Below are 19888 nucleotides of genomic sequence, written 5' to 3' on the forward strand. Positions count from 1 at the left end.
GTAGGGAGATTTTGTTAGATGCTTTTCAGATTTGTGTATTTGTTTCTTGCCCAATGCGAAGGTAGCATTCTCGAAAGGAGGAGGAATAAGTCGAAGTCCTGGAGAAATGTCCTTAGGTGATCTACAGAGTTTACGAGGGAATCGATACTTTGGAATTACTGTGTGGATTCTACGTTATTACCGTGTCTCCTCTGTTCGTCGATAGTTCTATTCTCCCGAGTCTTTTTGAGGAGATACTTTCAAGCGAATGTATCTTGACTATGGTTCGAGCTGACGACGGTGAAATTGCCGCTGGGATGATTTTGTGCGGAAAGGAAGTCAGAATTGTAGGGGTGTTCTCAGTTTCCCGATTTGTGGAAGTATTTTGTAAATTCGATAAGATATGTACTCTCTTACTGTCCTCTCTGTTCGTGGATAATTCAATTGTCTGGAGTCTTTGGAAAATAATATCTTCGAGCGAATGCATCTCGAGCACACAAAACTTATTGGCGAGCTACGGATGAAATTTGCAAATGAATGATTTTGTACTCAAAGTAGGGCAAAGTTTTATACGAATACTCTTTTTACAGTGTTTATGGAGGACTGTTGTGAAAATTCAATATAGGCTGTGCTGTGTTGCTGAGTTCGCGACCACTTCGATTGTCTTGAATTTTTGTAAACTAATTTGCGAATTTTTATGCTCAATAAAAATTGTATCGATTGCAAGATAAAGTTACATAAATATTTATACTTTATTTTAATCATTTTAGAGAGCTGAAAATAATACAAATTTTTTAAATGTCATAAATATCCATATTATTTTGCATTTGATCTTCTAAAATTTGTCATAGATGCATAAAATCCAACCTATTAATTACTAACCTGAGGGCGAAATTTTCTCAGGACTGATTTGTACCGAAAACGAATCAAAATTGTGGAACGGTTCTCAGATTTAGTAGGGCAAACATGCACTTCTCCAGCGTGTCTGACTATTGTCGGACATTTCTACTGACACGGGATATTCATCATCCTGTTATCGACGTTTTTGGTGTTTATGTTTCAGCCGTCACTATATTTATGGAATTAGTTTAAACAATGGCGTTGTTGTCATGGCCACTGGCATTGTTGAGCATGTTAACATCAGTGGGATGATCAGACACATAAACTAAGCGGTGCTCAAATACACGCGTCTCTGACCAATTTTCAGGTTCCATTTATTCCGATGTGAAGTCTCGTGCGAGGAACATGCATTCCATTTTTTTTCAAGTTATTCATTCGTGTAGAATTATCCTTCCGTTTCGAAATCCGCTGGCATTCCGGTGACGGAGTGTGTTTTTTTTTCGAAATATCGGTCGCACGCTATTAAAATCGTATCGCACGACCAATTCGCTATTCAGTGTTTGTATCAGTGTTGAATTTAATCAATACTGAAATCTGGAATCACTGACATTTTCAATTAACGCGTTCACTGCCGAATCCCCATCCCAAGAAACACCACAAAACAAATATAATTAACGAGACCACAACTGCTGTGTGAAAGTTCATCATAGTGTCCGCGAAACCCAATGAAATTCGATTTATGCAAACACCTTATGATAAAGATGAACTCTTAACGTTTTCGAGGTGTTAACAATATGGTCGACGATTGGATAAACTTGTTTCCTCGCCAACAAAAAATTCTCGCAATTCGGATAATGGTTTTGAACCATTAACGAGCAGTTTACGTGTGATCGTGTGGCTACGTTTCGCGATTTTTCTGAGATATGCCGTATAGTTAAGGGTTAATGACACTTTTACCGTGGTGTAATAATAACAGACGAGCCCGCCGATAAGATCTTAATTTACGAGTGCAAGGGGGAATGCGTCGCGTAATTACTTTTAATGAGATTTAATGCTATCAGTATTATAGCCATTAATACGCAGTTTATCCTCGGGTCGGCGCGATGTGACCGTTCAGTTATGTCGTTGTGTTAAAATTAAACACTTAAACATCTATAAAACGTCCGGTGCTATGAACAGAAGTTATTTGAGTTAAGAAAAATGCGCAGCGGACGTGTTATTGGAAAATATTTAAAAAATTGCATTTTACACGAGGCAAGAATTACGAGTTACACGGTACTCGAGCTTCGGGTGGTTGCGAATAAGCGAAATGCACATTTCTGAAGCGTGTAATTAATATTTGCAACACCAACGGCAAACATCAGTAAATAAAGTACATTTCATTTTTGATATTGATTTCAATTTCACCCGTGCGAATTTAAATTCACATTAACTTCGTTTTGCTATAAATTACCGAATCAATGTATCTCGTTCGGAGTTCCATAAAACGCGAACTAAAATTGTTTATTCAGTTTAAGTCAACGCGAACGGCGCTGGGGATATATATATAGTATTAACGATTAATTGCAATCATTGCATGTTCGAGCTCGCGGGGCCAAAAGATCGCGAGACAATAGGGTATTTTTCGCGTAATACGGAAAGCGCATTACGCGAATGTGTTTATACCGCGTTCGCCTTTGTGATTGCGCGGCACGCGTGCAATTCGATGTCCGGCATCATTTTTGCACGCGTGTAACGCGATCGTTCGCGCCGGCATCGTAAATGGTTGGCACAATTTTGCGAAAATTCGCGTTAAATCCAACCTCTCGTAACAGCTCCGCGAAAGGGACATATTTAGTCTCGGCACTTGACACCGATCTCGAGCGCATCATCGAAAAATTCTACACCCCGAAAGAAACCCGAGAATCCAATTTTCGTTCTCACATTTTCAACGGACCCTTTGTAATATTCCGCGATTCCGGGCGTCGTCGTTTGATGGAACGATAAAAGGTATTATGTGTTTCAATATTTCATTATGTCGTCGCCCAGTTTCAACGAGAAACTTCCGGACGATTACAGTACTCCATTTTTCCCCCGCTTTACGACCCACTTTGTTGCACAAGTTTTAAACGTTCCGGCCGATTTAATGTACAACACGGAAATGAGAGCTCGACTATTGTTCACCGTTCGGCCGTATTATAAAGTTATCCGAACTGAATGTCGAAAGTCTTCAGACGGTAATAACATACAAAATATTATCTGGTTTCTTCATTTTATTCATTCAAGCGTTCGTTCGACCCAATTTTTCGTCACACCTCTACATAATTCGGGCTTAATTTCATTAATGGTGGCTCTTCAGCTTATCGACTGTCTTTAAATTATTCGCTTGGACTAGCCGTAATAGTTCCCGAGATATGCGACCAAATATGGTTCCAACCCCGAACATTTGAGGGCTGTTTTCACCCCTTGAGTAGGAACGATGACCGCAAGGAAAAATATTCGTGCAATATTTTTGCAAGAACTGCATCCTCCCAAAGTTTCATTAAGATCCGGAGATGTCACTTCAGGATCGACCCTTGTAAGTGACTGGAGCAACAAAAGTGAAGAGGCAGAGGAAGCAAACAGCCGTGGGAGCAGCTAGGCTGCAGCAAAGCACTGTTTAGTCCCGGCCCTATCCTCGCGGGGGTTCGAATTTCGAAGCCCGTCACGTTTCTACGACGAATCAGAACACAAAAGGGCAGACAACAGGAGCAGAGGTCACGTCCGGTCCGGGCGAAGTCAAACGAGTCAGATACAGGTGGGCCACGATACACGCGAATGGGATATCTGGCGGGTACAAGATGTTCCTGATTAAAGCAGGATACCGATAGCACTCGCCGGAAGTTATCCGGCAGAAGGTGGGGAAACTTGGAGGTTGCTGTCAGCGACAGGAAGCTTCGGGGTCCGACATGGTTCGTCGGGATACGTCCGGGCACGGTACCGAACCGATCAGACCGCGGCAGGGTTTAACCAAAGTCGGATAAGGCAAATTAGAGCTCATCGTGCTCGATGGGACTGGTTCGGTTACCGATCGTTTCCGGTTCGCGTGGTTCCGATCTGACGAACAAACCGCCGCTGGACACGTGGATGAATCTCGTGAATTCCGCGCGTGGGCCCCGGCGTCGATCGCCCACGCATAATGGAAACTATCCTGGGAACGGATAGTTGGGTCTCAATTAGGATTACGTTTCTGCATCAGTGTTCAGTCAGGCTTATTCGACCGAGCAGCGGACTGGGTCTCAGTTTGACTAGTTTCAAACACCCCTTGTTGCCTCGTAATCGAGTTATTGTGATTTGGTTGGTGTTGAGCAGATTGCGGATTTTATGCGTTTATGAAACTAATGAACATGATGTAAGTTAAAACAGCAAAGATATTGGCAGAATTTGAAAATGTTGTTGCATTAGTTTCAGCCTATTTAAAAAAGAAAATAACTTTCTTTTCTACTCCACTGTGTTGCAAATTATACAGAAAATTTTTATTTTGCACAAAGATCTGCGTTAATGTCTCTTTCGGGATTAATTTTCGGAATTTCGCCTTCAATTCTAACAAGTCGGTTATTCAGATCCTCGCCTCATGCTCCTCTGCTGGTTTCCGGAACATAGTTTTGCAGGTGCTAGACTCAACTCTAATTTATCACGTTGATTGCGAGGTAATTCGTGGATGATACTACTTTCTGCCCATTTTGAAACGTTAATTTTGGTCGCAACAGGTTGCGTAAGAGAAACTTGATACCAGTAGACTCTGCCATGACAAGATCCAAAGGCCACACCCCCACTTAAATTTTCATCTACGACTTATTGCTTGCATTGTCACTGGGCGCACGGGCTTTTTCCGAACCGATTCCTCTCGAGCTCCAAAGCGGTTCGAAGTCGGCTCGAAATGCTCGAGAAGCTCGAGCACTCGTCGCAGTCCTTGCGCACCAAGCGGCTCGGGCTTTTCGCTCGGCTCGAGTCGGAAACGCACGAAGAGCCATCACTATCAATGAACACGTCACCGAATTGGTCCTTGTTGCTAATCATAGCCCACTACAGAAACTCGTCAGACCACATCATTACCATAAAACTCCGAGGTGTACTAACTCGTATGTGCAGTTGGCTTTCAGTGACCTTGAATGACGTTCATCAACAGGTCATCGTACGCCTCGTACAACGCTCTAATACAGACAAAGAAAAAATAAATTGTTACGCTTAAAAATACGAATTTGACCTTCGGATGACCTCTTCGGATCCAAAAATTGTTTACATCAGATTATGCGCCGCTTCTATCACCAATATCCACCGAGATATTCGAGTGGTCCGTTTTGTTTGATTCACCCTAACGTGGCACTCGACGTACGAATGACCTTGGGAATCACCCCCTCGAAGGAAGTAAAATTTTGGGGCACCCCGTTTAAGTACTTGGCTGATTTTGGGAAACCAGCGTTCGGACATTAACAAAGCTGTTGTTGCGTGTTCGCAGATGCGAGTGTCCAGAACGACCTTGCCGTCACGCGGCCTACAGCGGTACCCGTCGTCGAGTGTCCGTGCAACCCTCTTCACCGAGTTTCTCTGCGGCGGGCCAGTCGAACCAGCAGCAGCAACAGCAACAACAACAACAGCAACAGCCGTGCGAGTGCATCGAGCGAATAAATTGCACTCACGCGGGCGCGGCAGGGGTCGAAGCGGCGGCGATCGAGTGCGAGTGCGAGGAGGAAGTGAAACCGTGTTCGCACACGGTGAAGCAGCGTCGGTCGCGTCGCACGTGCGATTGCAGCGGCAGCGGCTCGCAGCCGTGCAGCCATAAGCCGCAGCACGAGGGTCGGATAAAGCGCGTCAAGTGCCGCGTCAGACGCGCCGGTTGCGCCATGGCCAGGTGCACCGCGGAACTCGCGATGCTGCACCTGCACTGGGGCCTGGCAACCGAGTGCGCGCCCTGCAGGCCCCGTGCGTTCACGCGCAGGCTATGCAGGAGGCAGCAAAGCGACAACGAACTGTACAGGAGCAACAGCTTCAAGTTCGAACGATTCGAGAGGACCAAGGACGAGTGCGCCACTCCGCTGCGGAAACAGGTAAGTGGATGCTCCCTCTCTCTCTCTCCCTTCCAGGTGTTAATGGTGTAGTGTACAATTTGTACAGTATTGTTCCGATATAGGGCGACGTTGTTTGTTCCGAAATAAGGAAATCGCTACCCCCCTCTTCTTTGAAGTTGTTCGCTTGTCACCGCTTGGTACCACAACGATAGGGCATTCTATTCTTTATTCATCCCTTATAGTACACTCACAGCCCATCGCTAGACAACCGATTTTATTGCATTTATGACAATAATGAGTAGATGTAATTTAAAACAGTAAAAACATTAGAAGAATTTGAAAATACTGTTATATTATCTTCAGCCTATTAAACTTATTAAGAAAGAACATAAATTTCTACTTCACTCCAGTTTGTTGCAATGCCGACAGAAAATTTTTATTTTGCATAAAGATATATGCACAGCTGTTATTCAATTTGAAGTTTTTTGTCTCAGCAAAGTAAATATTCATGTCGGCAGGGAATTCCTTGAGATTGCAAGGTCATCGATGTATTATTAAATGGGAGTACATATTTTCATCATCGTGACGTAGTAGTTACCCATAGGATTTATCCAAGATCATGACCTACACGTGACCTTGAGTACCATAAATTTCAGATATACGTGTTCGACTACAGGTGGGAGAAAATTTAAGGGGTGTTTCTCCATGAGAATGCAAGACGAAAATGAAGAGTAAAAAATTGAGATTTCGGCTTCATTGTTTAGTTATTAGTAATTAAAAATCCGCCTAAAATGCGGCAACCAGGCCGACAGTACGTTGAGTACGTCATAGAGGCGCGCGACAGTAACGAATCAAGTGACAGATACTCCGTGTCCCTCGCAAGAAGTCGCCTGGCAAGAATTCGGCGTGTCCGATTGGTTCATTCCACACGTATTTTCGGTTCTAGACGAATTTATTATTGGCTAAAGCGTGTGACGTCACAGCCTAACCATTGGGTGCGAGCGAGGACCCCCTTTTGTATGTGACCGTCGCGCGCCTTTATGACGTGAGCCACGTACACCTCTGTTGGCCGGGTTGCCGCATTTTAGGCGAATTTTTAATTGTTAATAACTAGACTGCGGATTTTATGCATTTATGACAAAAATGGGTAGGCGTATTTTAAAACAGTAATAACATTAGAAAAATTTTTAAATACTGTTACATTATTTCCAAGCTATTAAACATATTAAGAAAGAAAATCAATTTCTATTTTACTCCAGTCTGTTGCAATTCAGGTAGAAAATTTTTATTTTGCATAAAGATCCGCACTCTAGTAATAACTAAGAAATGAAGCCGAAATCGCAATTTCTTTTTATTCTTAACCCTTTACACTCGAAGCTATTTTAACTCCAAAACGAAACATTTCTTCCATATTTTCCTTCTATATATTCTTTTTCGTGTTATGTATACGAAAATGGTGCGATTTACTCGTAGAATCCTGAAATGTTTAGTAATTTATTAAATACAAACAGATTTAATAATGTAATATAGTAATAATAATGTAATAATGTCTTATAGTCGCCATTCGAGTGCTAAGGGTTAACTTTCTTCTTATATCGTCTTGGAGAACCACCCCTTAAATTTTCTCCCACCTGTAGTCGAACACCCTGTATACCCAGCAACAGAGAAGCACAAAAGAACAAACAAAATCAAAATAAACTGTTCCAGTTTGATGATCCCGCGACTGATTCGCAGGAGCGATAGTCGAACAATAAAATGGTATTCCAAATTTGACTAGCATCGTCCGCGCACAGGTATCTGATAGGATTTAGACATGCTCTATGCAGCATACGGAGTATTTTGTGCAGTAAGGGTGCGCTTCTCACAGTGTTTCATTAAAAGTCTACTTCAACAGCATGTTTGCTCTCAACCCCGGCCTTAAACGCTTTAGACTCCCTCCCACCGCTCCCCAGAACTTTCAATTCGCTGACTCTCGAAAACTGATTCTCGCTGCACTTTGGCAGCACTTCAGGACTCTCGGACGTCAATGCGCCGACGACTATAGCGGCCACGTAGCGGCCTTAATGCACGCACGTGCTTCTCCGACACGTGCTCTCCTCCATACATCGTGGTCTTTAGATTCAGCCTGAAAAACGATCCCGGCTGGAATAAAATGTTCTTATTTCTCAAATACTGGATTTCACCGTGCCGGATTTTTATAAAACGTCATTTTCAACGCGGCGGGGCTGAATAGCGGCGCTTCACGCATTCTCCGATTTCTCCGATTGCATTTTTAACACTGCCGAATCGCCACCCGAACAAAGAAACAAAACAATTGAATCGATGGATTCGAAACTGAAAAGATAAAATTTGTTCCACTGGTCGCTCACGTCGTTGAACATGAATTTGTAAACGGTGCGTCCATTCGATTACATATTAAATTACTTTCATTATACTGGAAACAATTGTTGAATTTATCGATGCTTTTACACCCGTCACCGTGGCCCTCAAGGTAATTTGGAACGAGTTACGGGGTTACTATCGTCGGACACATTGACCGATCCGACATTTGGATTCCAGTATTGCCGCTATCGGCCAGACGACGCGAGTCTTTGTTGATTAAAGTGGCTGTAATAAATGAAGGCCCGGGCCAGCTCGCTCGCCCGCGCGAGGGCTCTGCAGGAGGCAGTAGAGCGACAACGAGTTCTACTTCGGGAACAGCTTTAAGTTTGAACCCTTTGAGAGAAGCGGGGCTGAGTATGGTGTTCCACTTAGCATGTAGACGAGTCCTCGCGTTGATCGCTTCACTGCCAATGGCGTGCATGCTTTTCCTTTTTTTCTGCTCGTGCACCGTTGTGCTTCTTCCGTGGCGTATCGCGGAAACAAGGAACGAACGAGGCAAAATCGTGCTTAATTAACATTACCGGGTAAACGCACCTGTATATATCGTGAGATGAAGTTTTTTGGTACAACCAACGGATTCAAGTAAACTTACCTCTCGTACTCGAAACTGGATTGCAGGTCTGCTTGCAAACTTTTGTTTTCGTAGGTTATTTTAGAAAAACGCGGAACGAGTTAAAAATTTCTTTCGTTAGAGAGAAGGTTTTTTTGCAGTCAAAATAGAACAGAAACATAGTTGATTTTTGTTTCGACTTCGTAAACCTAACATTTTCGAGGTTCTTTATATGAAACATAAAATTTCCCAGAAGCTGGGATTGATAAAAACAGCTGTGCGATTTTTTCAACATTTTTGAAGCAATTTGCTAGAGAGTGTTCGATTATTTCGTGCTGTATCGATCCGTACGATACGCCTGGGAATCAGGTCATCAATAACAATTGGAGAATAAAAGACGCAATTATGCTGTACCGAATTATGTAGATGCTTTTAGTAAATGGAAGCAATCCCGTTTTAATAAGTCTCGAAAGCTTAACTTCGAATCTTCTTAGCCCCTCCCTCATTCTCCTTATTACATTTCATATTCTATTGAAAATTATTTACAGCAACATCTCCGCAACTTCGTGTTTAATATTCCACAGTTCGCTAACACGGTACAAAGATTGCTTAAGCCCCGAGGTTTCAAATAAATTCTGGAGATAATGATGTAATGCGAATACCATACCCTGCATAATTTCACCGTGCAATTTGCATTCTTGTTGCCCAGTTCGAGGAGCAGTTTTTGCCGCATAAATATCCGCGGGCCAGCGAACATATTACCAATTAACGTCGAAATGAGCGCAGACCACGGTAACTGTGTAACGTACCGGCGAAATTCACAGGACTGTACGTAGCTCGGAAAATGTCCGTTCAAAAATGATTTTCGCCGAACGGCACGGTTGTAAAAAATTTTTTTCCATTTTCGCGTCGCCCGTTCGTCGTTCCACGGAATCGATATCGCATACGAATTTCGTTCTCGGTCCTCGCAGCCCGGATTCGTTCGACCGATGTCCCTTCAGGGGCTATTCCGATCAGGAATTTTGAGAAAACCGAATTTAACCAATCTCCTTGAAGTACGCGTCTTCGGAAACATGGCTGCGAAAGGATTCGTTTTAAATCGTAAAAATGGCGAAGTTGTGAATGCTTGAAGTATACAATTTCTCTAAGACCTGTAACAATTTTGATCCCGGAAAAGATATGTTCATTTCATTTCACAGGTTACTGCAAAAAAATGTTTAATTTTACCAATCATTTTGAAGTTTCATGGCGGTGTACTCCCTCGAGGGTTGCATAGCAGCCCTTGTGGTCACCGGACGAGAGAATCGTGTATTAGGGGAAGGATTTCTTGGCCTTATTGTGGCGGAAACATGTCGCCGGGCCGGTGACGAAGATTGCACCTGCGATGGTGCCCGAGATAAGACGGTTCCAGAGATTCATCCCCGGGAAGAGGGAATTTAAATCGAGGCAAGATGGAGTTACAGCAAGTTCTTGAATACGAAACAGTCGAAGCATGTCGCTTTTGTGATATTCGCCCGCAGACGAACTTTCTTAAATGAATTTCACGGTATGACGTTACGCCGGGGCTGAAATTTCCGGCAGGCCGCGGGATGTAGGTTACCGAGCGCCGACGCGACGCCGGAAAATATTTTTTATATTACCTTTTCTCTTGTTGAATAATAACGCGAGCGCCCGTACCCCCATCGCAATACTTCGCTTTCGAGAGAATTCGCGTTTCGGTTCATGAATTCCGAAAATGCTGGTCGGCGCAGCTGAAAATCATTATACAGCCGACGCGAAGCAGTTACTATAGTTAAAATGAATGAAACACAGCGACTCTCGAATAATGATTGTATTTCGTACACTTTGGAGATGACGATTGCCAATATCGTACCGGTTAAAAAACTTTGGGTCCTCGGTGGTATGTTTGTTTAAAAATATATACGTCAGATCTTGCTCGAATATTACAAGAAAATAATCTAATCGTAATTATTAGACTGCGGATTTCATATATATCAGCGTATTGGTTCCAACTTAATAAAATAATTAAACGAAGAAGTAAATTTTTATTTCGCTCCTGCGTCTTGCAATCGATGAAAACATTTTTCATTTTGCATAAAGATCCGCAGTCCAGTAATCACTTATTGAAAAATGGTATTCAGCATCAAACATTTACTTCCACTCTCGCGATTTATATTTAACTTACTGTATTTAATACATGGTATAATAATACAGAAGATAATAAATAAATGTGCATATTTTCTAGTAAGCGTGAACTCACTATTGGAAACTATTGGATGAATAATTCATTGTATCTCCGCGCGGTATACTTTCACGCTGTACGTGTTCCAGTAGCACAAGCGACATTGGTCAGACACTGACAGTAGCTTCGCCGCTAAATTAATCGGACAGCCGTCAAACAACCGTAAAACATTTTTCATTGTTTCAAATTGCCCGTAATCCTATTTTATCTTCAGTATAATCGCAGTTCGTGCTAACACGTTTTCACATTTGCAACTGCAGATATTTTTATTTCTCTAAAATCATACACCGTTATTTAATACAATTTTTCTAGGATGCTTCTAAATAAGAATCGGCTAATACAATTTCTGTTAGTGTTTTGAAACCAATTTGTGACGGTTATAGCCGCCATTTGTTTATCGGAATTAAGATCGATTCTTGTTATTTGTCAGCACATCGAATTTCACGGATAGAGTCATTTGCTGGAACGTCCTAATGGCGGTGACGTTATTTTATCTCTGTACCAGTGACATTAGCGCGCCGTTAGGAGCCTCTAATGGTCCGGCTTTTTTGTGTAATTACGAACAGCAGGTGCACGCGAGTAAAATCAAATAGTTTTTCCGAAGGTATCGATGTTTGAAAAATTGCTCAACAACCGTGCGGAACGTAGCGTGCACTGTAATGCGATTGGCGTTTGCGATAGCAGCGAATGGGACGAAAGGTGACAGACAGGTTGAACGATTATCGGAGAGAGCTTCGCTTTTTTCGTGCTTCATACGAGCCCCTTCTGCAATGTTTTCGATTGCACGGGTGCATCTTTCGATCTCGCCGCTGGCTTTGTCACGGCTATCTGAAAAGCTGATATTGAGTTACTGATGCATTCAAGGGTTTAGCTATCGATGTTTACACAGGATATTCGGCATTATAAATAATATTAGAGCTGGGATATTACTTTTAGAAAATATTGCCATTTACGTACAAATTCGCTCTTCCAAAAAATAGTTGCTTGGCTTTTGTACCAAAAATATGCGTAATTTGAAAAATGCATTAGAATAATTTAGGGCCATTAATTTTATAGCGTAAATTTCTCTTCTGTTGCAAATAATCCTCTTAAGACTGTATTTTTTCTGAAAGTACGCTATGATGACTTCATGCGACCTCTTTCCATGTGGAAAAACGTTTTAGAAGAAAATGAACGATGAATTGCGAAAATAGAGGCTTCAAAATAGAAGCCAACAAAATTTCTCGATCTTTTTACAAAGTTACGCTAGAATATAGAAGAAAATATAAAAGAGGAAAGTTGTACGGTTCGAGGAGGTAAATACGATGATACAAAAAATATTGTGATTGTTGTTGTCTTGAAGGTCATCTGAAGGTGATAACCATCGCTGAACTCGCCTTGGAATCAGCTACTGTGCTATGAAGTAAAAGATATATGGTGCCATTCAAAAAAGCCATCGATGACCTTCAAAAGACCTTGAAGACCTACGGAGATGAATCAGCCTGTATGCCACATGTTTTCCAACGAAAAAATTAGTACACGTTTCTCGAATACGAGACAAATTATCCTGAAAGCTTCGAAAGGAACCGCTTTGGGGTTTCTTAAAAAAATAAAATCACAAAAGCTGCGTTGTTTTTAGTGTCCTAAACTGAGCTGCCCCTTTAATTGAACGGAACGTCGGTGTTTATTTGGAACGGAGCGGCTCCTAAGGTTACCTTTGAAGCAAGGGCGAAAGAGGAGCACGAAAAAAAGATTATACGGGACATTGTGTCGGGTGCCTCGCTGTTATCCTTTTTTTTCGGAGGGGAGGGTCGTTTGAAGCCATTGAGTAGTCGCCTCGCGACGCACACACAGGGCAACTTCTTTATCCACCGGGCATTTGCATTCGGCTCGGACTCTGTGAGGATGACAACCTCTATGTATCACGTGGAAGCTTTTCAACCAATTTCATGCGTAGGCGTACACGATCCTCCCCGCGGCCGTTAATGCACACTTAGGATAGAATTTTTTACTCCTTCCGGCTGGTTGCTCAAGTATGAAGAACGTTTAACGAGAGGACGCGGTGCTAATTCACGGTGCTAATTAACCGTAAGCCCTGTACGTGTTGTTCTGCGTTAAGTGCGAACCCTCGCCGAGAATATAGAGGGTGTCCCACGGAACGCGAATCACTATTTTTCGGCCATTCACGGCCAGAGCTGGGTAAAATTTTGCAGAAGAAATATTTCAAATACTATTTTAAATCATCGTTGTTCTAGAATTAGAAAGAAAATAATATTTCAAGTAAACAGTAAAATTTTCACAAATAAAATATTATCATTTTGATAATCTAAAACGTAGATTTGGACCAGGGCAACCAGTAAACACAGCTAGGGCAGCTTACGTAGGTTACCGAATGCAAACGTAAACATTGGAGCGTTGTTGTTGCGACAGCGGATTCCTTGGTAGTTTTCTGGAAGACGAGAGTTGCTGTTATGTTTATTGTGGCCATCCGCAAAGCCGAGTTTTATTCTTTCGAACGCTTCCCAGCGAGATTTCGTTCCAGCAATCTGTAATATTCGCACACTCGACACAGATTCGGAGATTCTTTCTAAATATTCGAACGTTTTATTAGGAAAATCGATAATCGACTATTGGAAAGACACCTTAAAAGTGTAACAGATAACCCAAGGAATATTTATAGTGCCCCGAATGAATTGTTGAATTCTGCCGTCGGATTTGACGCTTGAATGTCTAGTATTAATAAAGCATATTTGGTCGCGTAAAGATAGCGTTCGTTCTTCAAAATTAGAACGTGTTATGCGCTAAAGAGGACGAGAATAATTACCAGCGAGCTCTTTCCCGATATAACCTTAATATATCACTAAAAATGCATCAATGCCTTTCATTCGAAAAGTGGAACAGGTTTCCATTTTTCAAATGCTCCATCCGTTGCCTTATAATACCTTCCACCGGGGATTGAACAAAAATGGAAACTTGCAGTGAAATATAAAAATCTGTGGAAAAATGAGCATAAATACGTAAAATTACAAATATAATTTCCTGTTGCACCTTTTAAATAATAAAAACGCGTCTGCTTACGTTCCAGTTTATATATTAGGGGGACCCATAAGTAATCAATTACTTTGGAATCTAAAACAAACTTTGTAGTAAATTGAAATTTTTATTTCTTAATTTATTATATAATCTATAGTCAAAGGCAAAACAAATTCTTTGCAAATAATTGATTACTTATGGGTACCCCTAATATTTACTAGATATTTAATATCTTTTAATTTAAGCGTCTCACGTTTCATCTACTCATTTCTGTTACAAGTGTATAAAAATCTGAAAACAAAAGTGTTCACACTAAGCCGTCAAAAGCGCACACATCATTAAAAATTGAGTGCTTGATCGCGAAACGAGCGAAACCATAGCGTTCTGCGGTCCACCGTGTTTCCCGTTTCGGAAACTTAATTATTCTTGGTACAGTGGCGTGGATATGAAGATATTGTGTGCCTTATTCTAGTTTAATACGGTAACATAGTTCGGGGCCATAAAGTCGCGGCATAGAGATTGAAATGAATCCTGGGCTTATATAATTACCATGAATTCTGAATTATGAGAGTACACGTAACGGATAGGACGAATTTAACTTGTTGGATGGATCAGGATGATTAAAATACATCGCTGCAGCGTATACCTCTTCATTAATAAATCATACTATAATTCACGTTGCCCGCGTCAACTGGGAATCCATCATAAAATTATATCAAAATACAAAAGCGGGACACAGATACCCTTCAACAAAGTCAAAATTTGTCCGAAAAATCTTCATTTGATCTTTGTGCAACAGTTTGTCCACATAGTTTCGTCGACAACTATAGATTTACATGTCTCTGTGAAATTATGAACGAGAAACAAGAATTTTCATTTAATTCGTCCCGCGACAAAAGTGGTGCACACATAGTCGCCAGATCGAGGCTCGTTCCCCCACTCTAATTTCCCCTTCTACCGCGCTGTTCCCCACACTTCCGCCGCGGCCCGGTCACGTGGTGCGTTTCGTCTCTGTCGTGCATATTCCGGAGAGAGAGGGTAACTTTTTCCCCTCAATTCATGCTCCCTCCCCTCATCCGGCAACACTGTGTTGACCACATTGCAGTTTCCACGACTTTAGAGTTTCGAAACAAACGTTTTCGAGAACAAGCCTTGGGCGAAATTACACGCGCGTACAATACAGTAACGAACAATTTAAATCCCTGACTCCGCAAATACCGGCCGGAAGTAAACTAATTGACCGTGTCATATTCCGGCGAAGTTAATTGCTCGCCTCATTAAACTTCATTTTTCAAACGGCCGAACGGAATCCACGTGTGCGCTTCGTTAGCGTGACATAGCATTGTACGAAATTCATTAAGTTCTTCCGTGCACGCAGTAATTAATTAAGATAGTGCATCCCGGGCTGCCGGGTGAACTGACAGAAAGCATCCAGCCGTGCCACGGTGTGAAAGTAATCTAGTTACAACGTTGCAACGAAATTACCGTGCCTGCTTGGTAAATAAATTAATCCGGCGTCATTTGTCGTCTCCGATATACGTGCATACACGGTGTACGCGCGTTCATCCTTCGCCGGGTACGTTCGAAACGGCTTCAATGATATCGCAAGCAAAATAATTGCTTTACTGCAGGCTGCGGCATTAACGGCGATTAAACGAACTTTTGGCGAAACGCTTCTGTGACATTTAGTTTTGTCGCACTACGGAAAACACGTTCACAAAAAAAAAAAAAGAAATAATAACCTAAACGTAGTACAATATAAAACCTGCAATTTTATGTTTCCGGACTTTTTTAAAAATCGATTTTGCAACCAAAAATTCTGAAATAATTCACTGTCATGTGTGCTATCAGTTAGAATGTTCATGAATTTTTTCGTAATTTTTTGTTGCGCCGAACAGAAGAAATAGAGCATAATTGATTAAACGGTTCTCGCCCTGTAGCTACCCTTGCGGTAGGGGTATCGATTTGAAACTTGTCACAGAGGGGTTTCTTTAGGAGCCCTATCGAATGGTGTGACCGAAAATCAATTTGCTTTAGGGGCACTTTTGACAATCTCATCCGGCTGTACCTACAAACGCCTACAACTACGTACGTTTTACGAATTGTAAAATTCTAAAATTGGGGGCCACACTGCCGCTATAGCTAATAAACTAAAGAATTAATCGTGATTATCTCCGACATGAATCTTCGGAGACTAGAACATCGACAGTGCATTTGAGTGCATGTACCTCGACGAACGTTTCGTTTCTCGGACGAATATTAAGATGAAGCGTCGTTGTAACTTGGCTGCCGGTGTAGCAGAAAGGAAGAGAAAAACCGATGGGGATGGCTCGTCATTTTTCGCAAGGGAATTGATCTCATAGACGCTGGCCCAGTTTCAGGCAATTATCGTCGCGCTCCTTTCTTTCCTCCGGTGCCAAGCAACTTTTTACGCGTCAAATAAGTGGCCGGCGAGCGGAAGAACGAAAGGAAACACAGGGGCCCGGCGGAGTAGTCCTCCGCATTGCCACTTCGAGGAATAGAAGGCGGAAATGAAATTTCATTAGCAATGTAAATACGGGCAGTTGCATAGTGTACGGCGGAATTTTCAAGGAACTACAGCCGTTGCTGCGCTTCATCCCGATGGGCTCTCCCTGACGCCATTATCGTTCTGTCTTGCAGCCGGTTGAACGTTCACGAACGCATCAGCGGCGCAATACGTTCTTTTAGAGGAAAAACTAATTTAACTCGTCGCCGGAACAGGCAAACTCTGCCAATTTGCATACTTACTTCCCTGTAATTTTTTTTTGCGCGCGTTCGGGGTTCCGGGCGATTTCTTCGTTCGACATAAAATTACTTTTGATTTTTCGAGCGAGTTTCTCCTCGCCTGTAAAGCGGAAACGTGATTTTTTCAGTTTCGCCCGCGACGTTTAATCAATTCCCGCCAAGCCTCGCGTTCAATCTTTCAAAAATGGTCGTTCCGCGGCGTGAATTTTATTTTACGGCGGCCCACGCGCTTTCCGTCATTTTCGCAGTCGGAGCTCGTCCCTGGCGCGAACGTTCGCGCGAAAACTTCTCCCGTGCACCGGTAATGTGATGAAAAATATTTCACGATGTCCCTTCATTTCCCGAAAGTCCCGATACTAATTGAAGTCAAATATTATTCGACTCGCACAGCCGTGGCCGTGCTGTTGCGAGGACTGAAAAAGTTTAATTACCCCGTGTATTACTTTCGCCGGGTACTGTGCGTGCAACACTTTTTCATTTATGAAAAAGCTCTTTCCCTCGAAATGGCAACGGAGAGGTTCGCGCGCTCGCATCCCTTCCCCCATTGTTCCCTAATTCCTATTGTTTCCTTGTAACATGACGCGTGCGAATGCATGTAATTCTGCAATATTTATCGCAGAACAGGCGTTATTCTCGATAGAATCCATTGCAAACATTCTCGTTTGTACGTTTTGCTTTTCGAGCATCATTAAAGCGCTTTAAAGTGTCGCGAAATTGTTCTTGTACGGTACAAAATGCTTTTCTTCAACTATTAAAATTATATTTACATACGTTATACTATATTTGTTAGGGATTTTACGACTTTTCCGAGTTGAAAAGTACAGTGGATTGTCAAATATTCACTACCTTCCGTAGGCTCTTTTTTCTATGTAAATACTGATTCACGGATCTTTTTTCTAATTTTTGCGCTTTCTCTGTTTTCCAATGTTCAATTAAATCGAGTAGATATGTGCGACCCGAAACATTTTTATTCCGACTTCACTGCAGCTTTCTGGCTCCGTTTTTCCAGGGGAGTCATGTTATCTTCTGTGTCACGTGAAATTAATGTTCTCGATGCAGGGATGTTCTGTGCTGCTTACAATGCGGACGAAACGTGTCCATTAGGTGCTGCGAAGCGCAACCGGAAATGAGAGCAACACGTGAACGCCATGGTGTTATTGATTTTGCCCCAACTGGCACGTTGTTTCGTTCTTTTTGCCTCTTATCTTATGAAATTCAACGGAAAATCAGCGTTCAATTCTCGACGATAATTTTTCACGTTTACGACCTAATTTGGATTTCATTTTTGCTTGTTAACGTTCCTCCAAAACGAATCCTTCGCTTCCATATTTTCTACAACTCCGCATCATTTATTTAGCGTACATGGACATTTCTTAATACGAGAACTGTCGTCGCATCGAAGGTATACTCGGGCGTGCAGTGCTAATAATAATTTTGGAAATTGGCGTTGGCTTCGGCGAAGCGAAAATGCTGTTCCGTTGAACCAGTGTTTACAGTAAGCACTAAAATGGAAGTTTGGGCAAACCAAAAAGGAGGAGACGACGAATTCACTTCCCGGATAGCTTTTACCTTTTCTGAAGAGGTCATTACTCGAAGTGGCCTCAAGCAGTTCCGCGTTTATACGTCGCTGGTAGGATAGCTACGAGCCTCGTAACATTATTTATTAACAAACGCTGCAAATTGTCACTTTCCACGATTTTGGCCTCGAAGCGAAGGAAAACTTTCCCTTAGTACTTTAATCTCTACTACAAGTTTGCTCGCGCATTCAAATTAGCTACAACTGTCACAATTATTTACAAAATAATGAACTTCTATAATCAAGTATTCGCTGTTTATATCTTAATTACGAACAATTCGTAGTTACTTAACATTCAGATAATGGACATTGTAGCACGAACCGCAAATATTATTCGTGTTTTATATTTCATAGAGAACCGGAAGAGAGAATTGTGAATAATTGCAGTATATCTGAGTAGACGGTGTCTTGGATATCATAAGATGGCGACCCTGCAATCTTAATCTCGTTAAATGGAGAATCGCTGCTGGGACAAATTGCGAAACTTGTTGAGAGGGTCTTTTTGTAGTATCGATATCTGCTAATGAGATTTTGAAGTCTGATTAAAGGTCTCAAGATATCTGTAAGTTTTAATAGATAACCTGGAACGTGCCTTTCAGCGCTAATTATATAGATGGTCATCGAAGTGTTAGTACAATTGCGGACATTGCACCTCAGGACAATTGTATTCAATTCTCAGCGACGTAAAAGAGTTTCGTCAAATTTCTGTGTAACATAGTGGCTTAAAAATTTCTTTTACAACTTCGATTCAATTTACAACACCTTAATGCGCGAATGGTATACATAAAATTTTTACGATTTTTTGTTATATCTCGTTCTACTTATAATTAGCCGTGTTACAACACTTTCAGCTTTTATCCTGTAGTAGAAAAGTATTTTTATTATTCTATCCAATTTCTATAGGGCTTTGCAAAAATGTAATTTATTATACTTGTGCTCGATTTACAGTCGGGGAGGTCAGTGTCGCCAGATGAGGGGAAGGAGCACGAATCGAGGGGAAAAGCTACCCCCTCTCTGCGGAAACTCGGGGAATAGCGCGGTAGAAGGAGACATTAGAGTAGGGGAACAAGCTCGGTTATAGGTTACAACCATAGTCGCCAGATCAAGACTTGTTCCCCCACTCTAACTTCCCCTTCTACCGCGCTAGTCCCCACGCTTCCGCCCGGTCACGTGACGCGCTCTCCTCATCTTATAACACGCCTTTGCTTGAATGCTTTGGCAACAACCGTAGATTATAAACTATCACAGCTCGGCCAGCCTGAATCGACTCTTTTAAACCTGTTACACCAGAATCAATTCTTAGTTCGTTTAGATTACAACGTGCCCACCGATAATTTGCTTTGATCCGCGTCGGCCGTGCAATTATATCGAGTTCTGCGACAGCCGTGATAGAGAGATACATGCGGGGCGAAGGGGGGAGGGGGAAGGTTTCGCGTGACGCGGCGCATTCACGTGAATAATCGGGATGCATCGCGGCCGCGTGAATTATGGCGGTGTTGGGCTTCGGTGTTGTC

At 42.2% G+C, this 19888-nt stretch overlaps 1 protein-coding gene across 1 annotated transcript in view; it reads left to right on the forward strand.

Annotated features, from left to right (window-relative positions):
* Hwt (SH2 domain-containing adapter heavyweight) overlaps positions 1-19888 on the forward strand; it is a 272150-nt gene that overhangs the window by 844 nt on the left and 251418 nt on the right. Inside the window, exon 2 of the mRNA XM_076791075.1 lies at positions 5297-5885. Coding sequence (XP_076647190.1) covers positions 5297-5885 — 589 coding nt within the window. The remainder of the gene's footprint in view (positions 1-5296; positions 5886-19888) is intronic.

The sequence above is a fragment of the Halictus rubicundus genome, chromosome 7 (genome assembly GCF_050948215.1).
Source record: "Halictus rubicundus isolate RS-2024b chromosome 7, iyHalRubi1_principal, whole genome shotgun sequence".
NCBI lineage: Eukaryota > Metazoa > Arthropoda > Insecta > Hymenoptera > Halictidae > Halictus > Halictus rubicundus.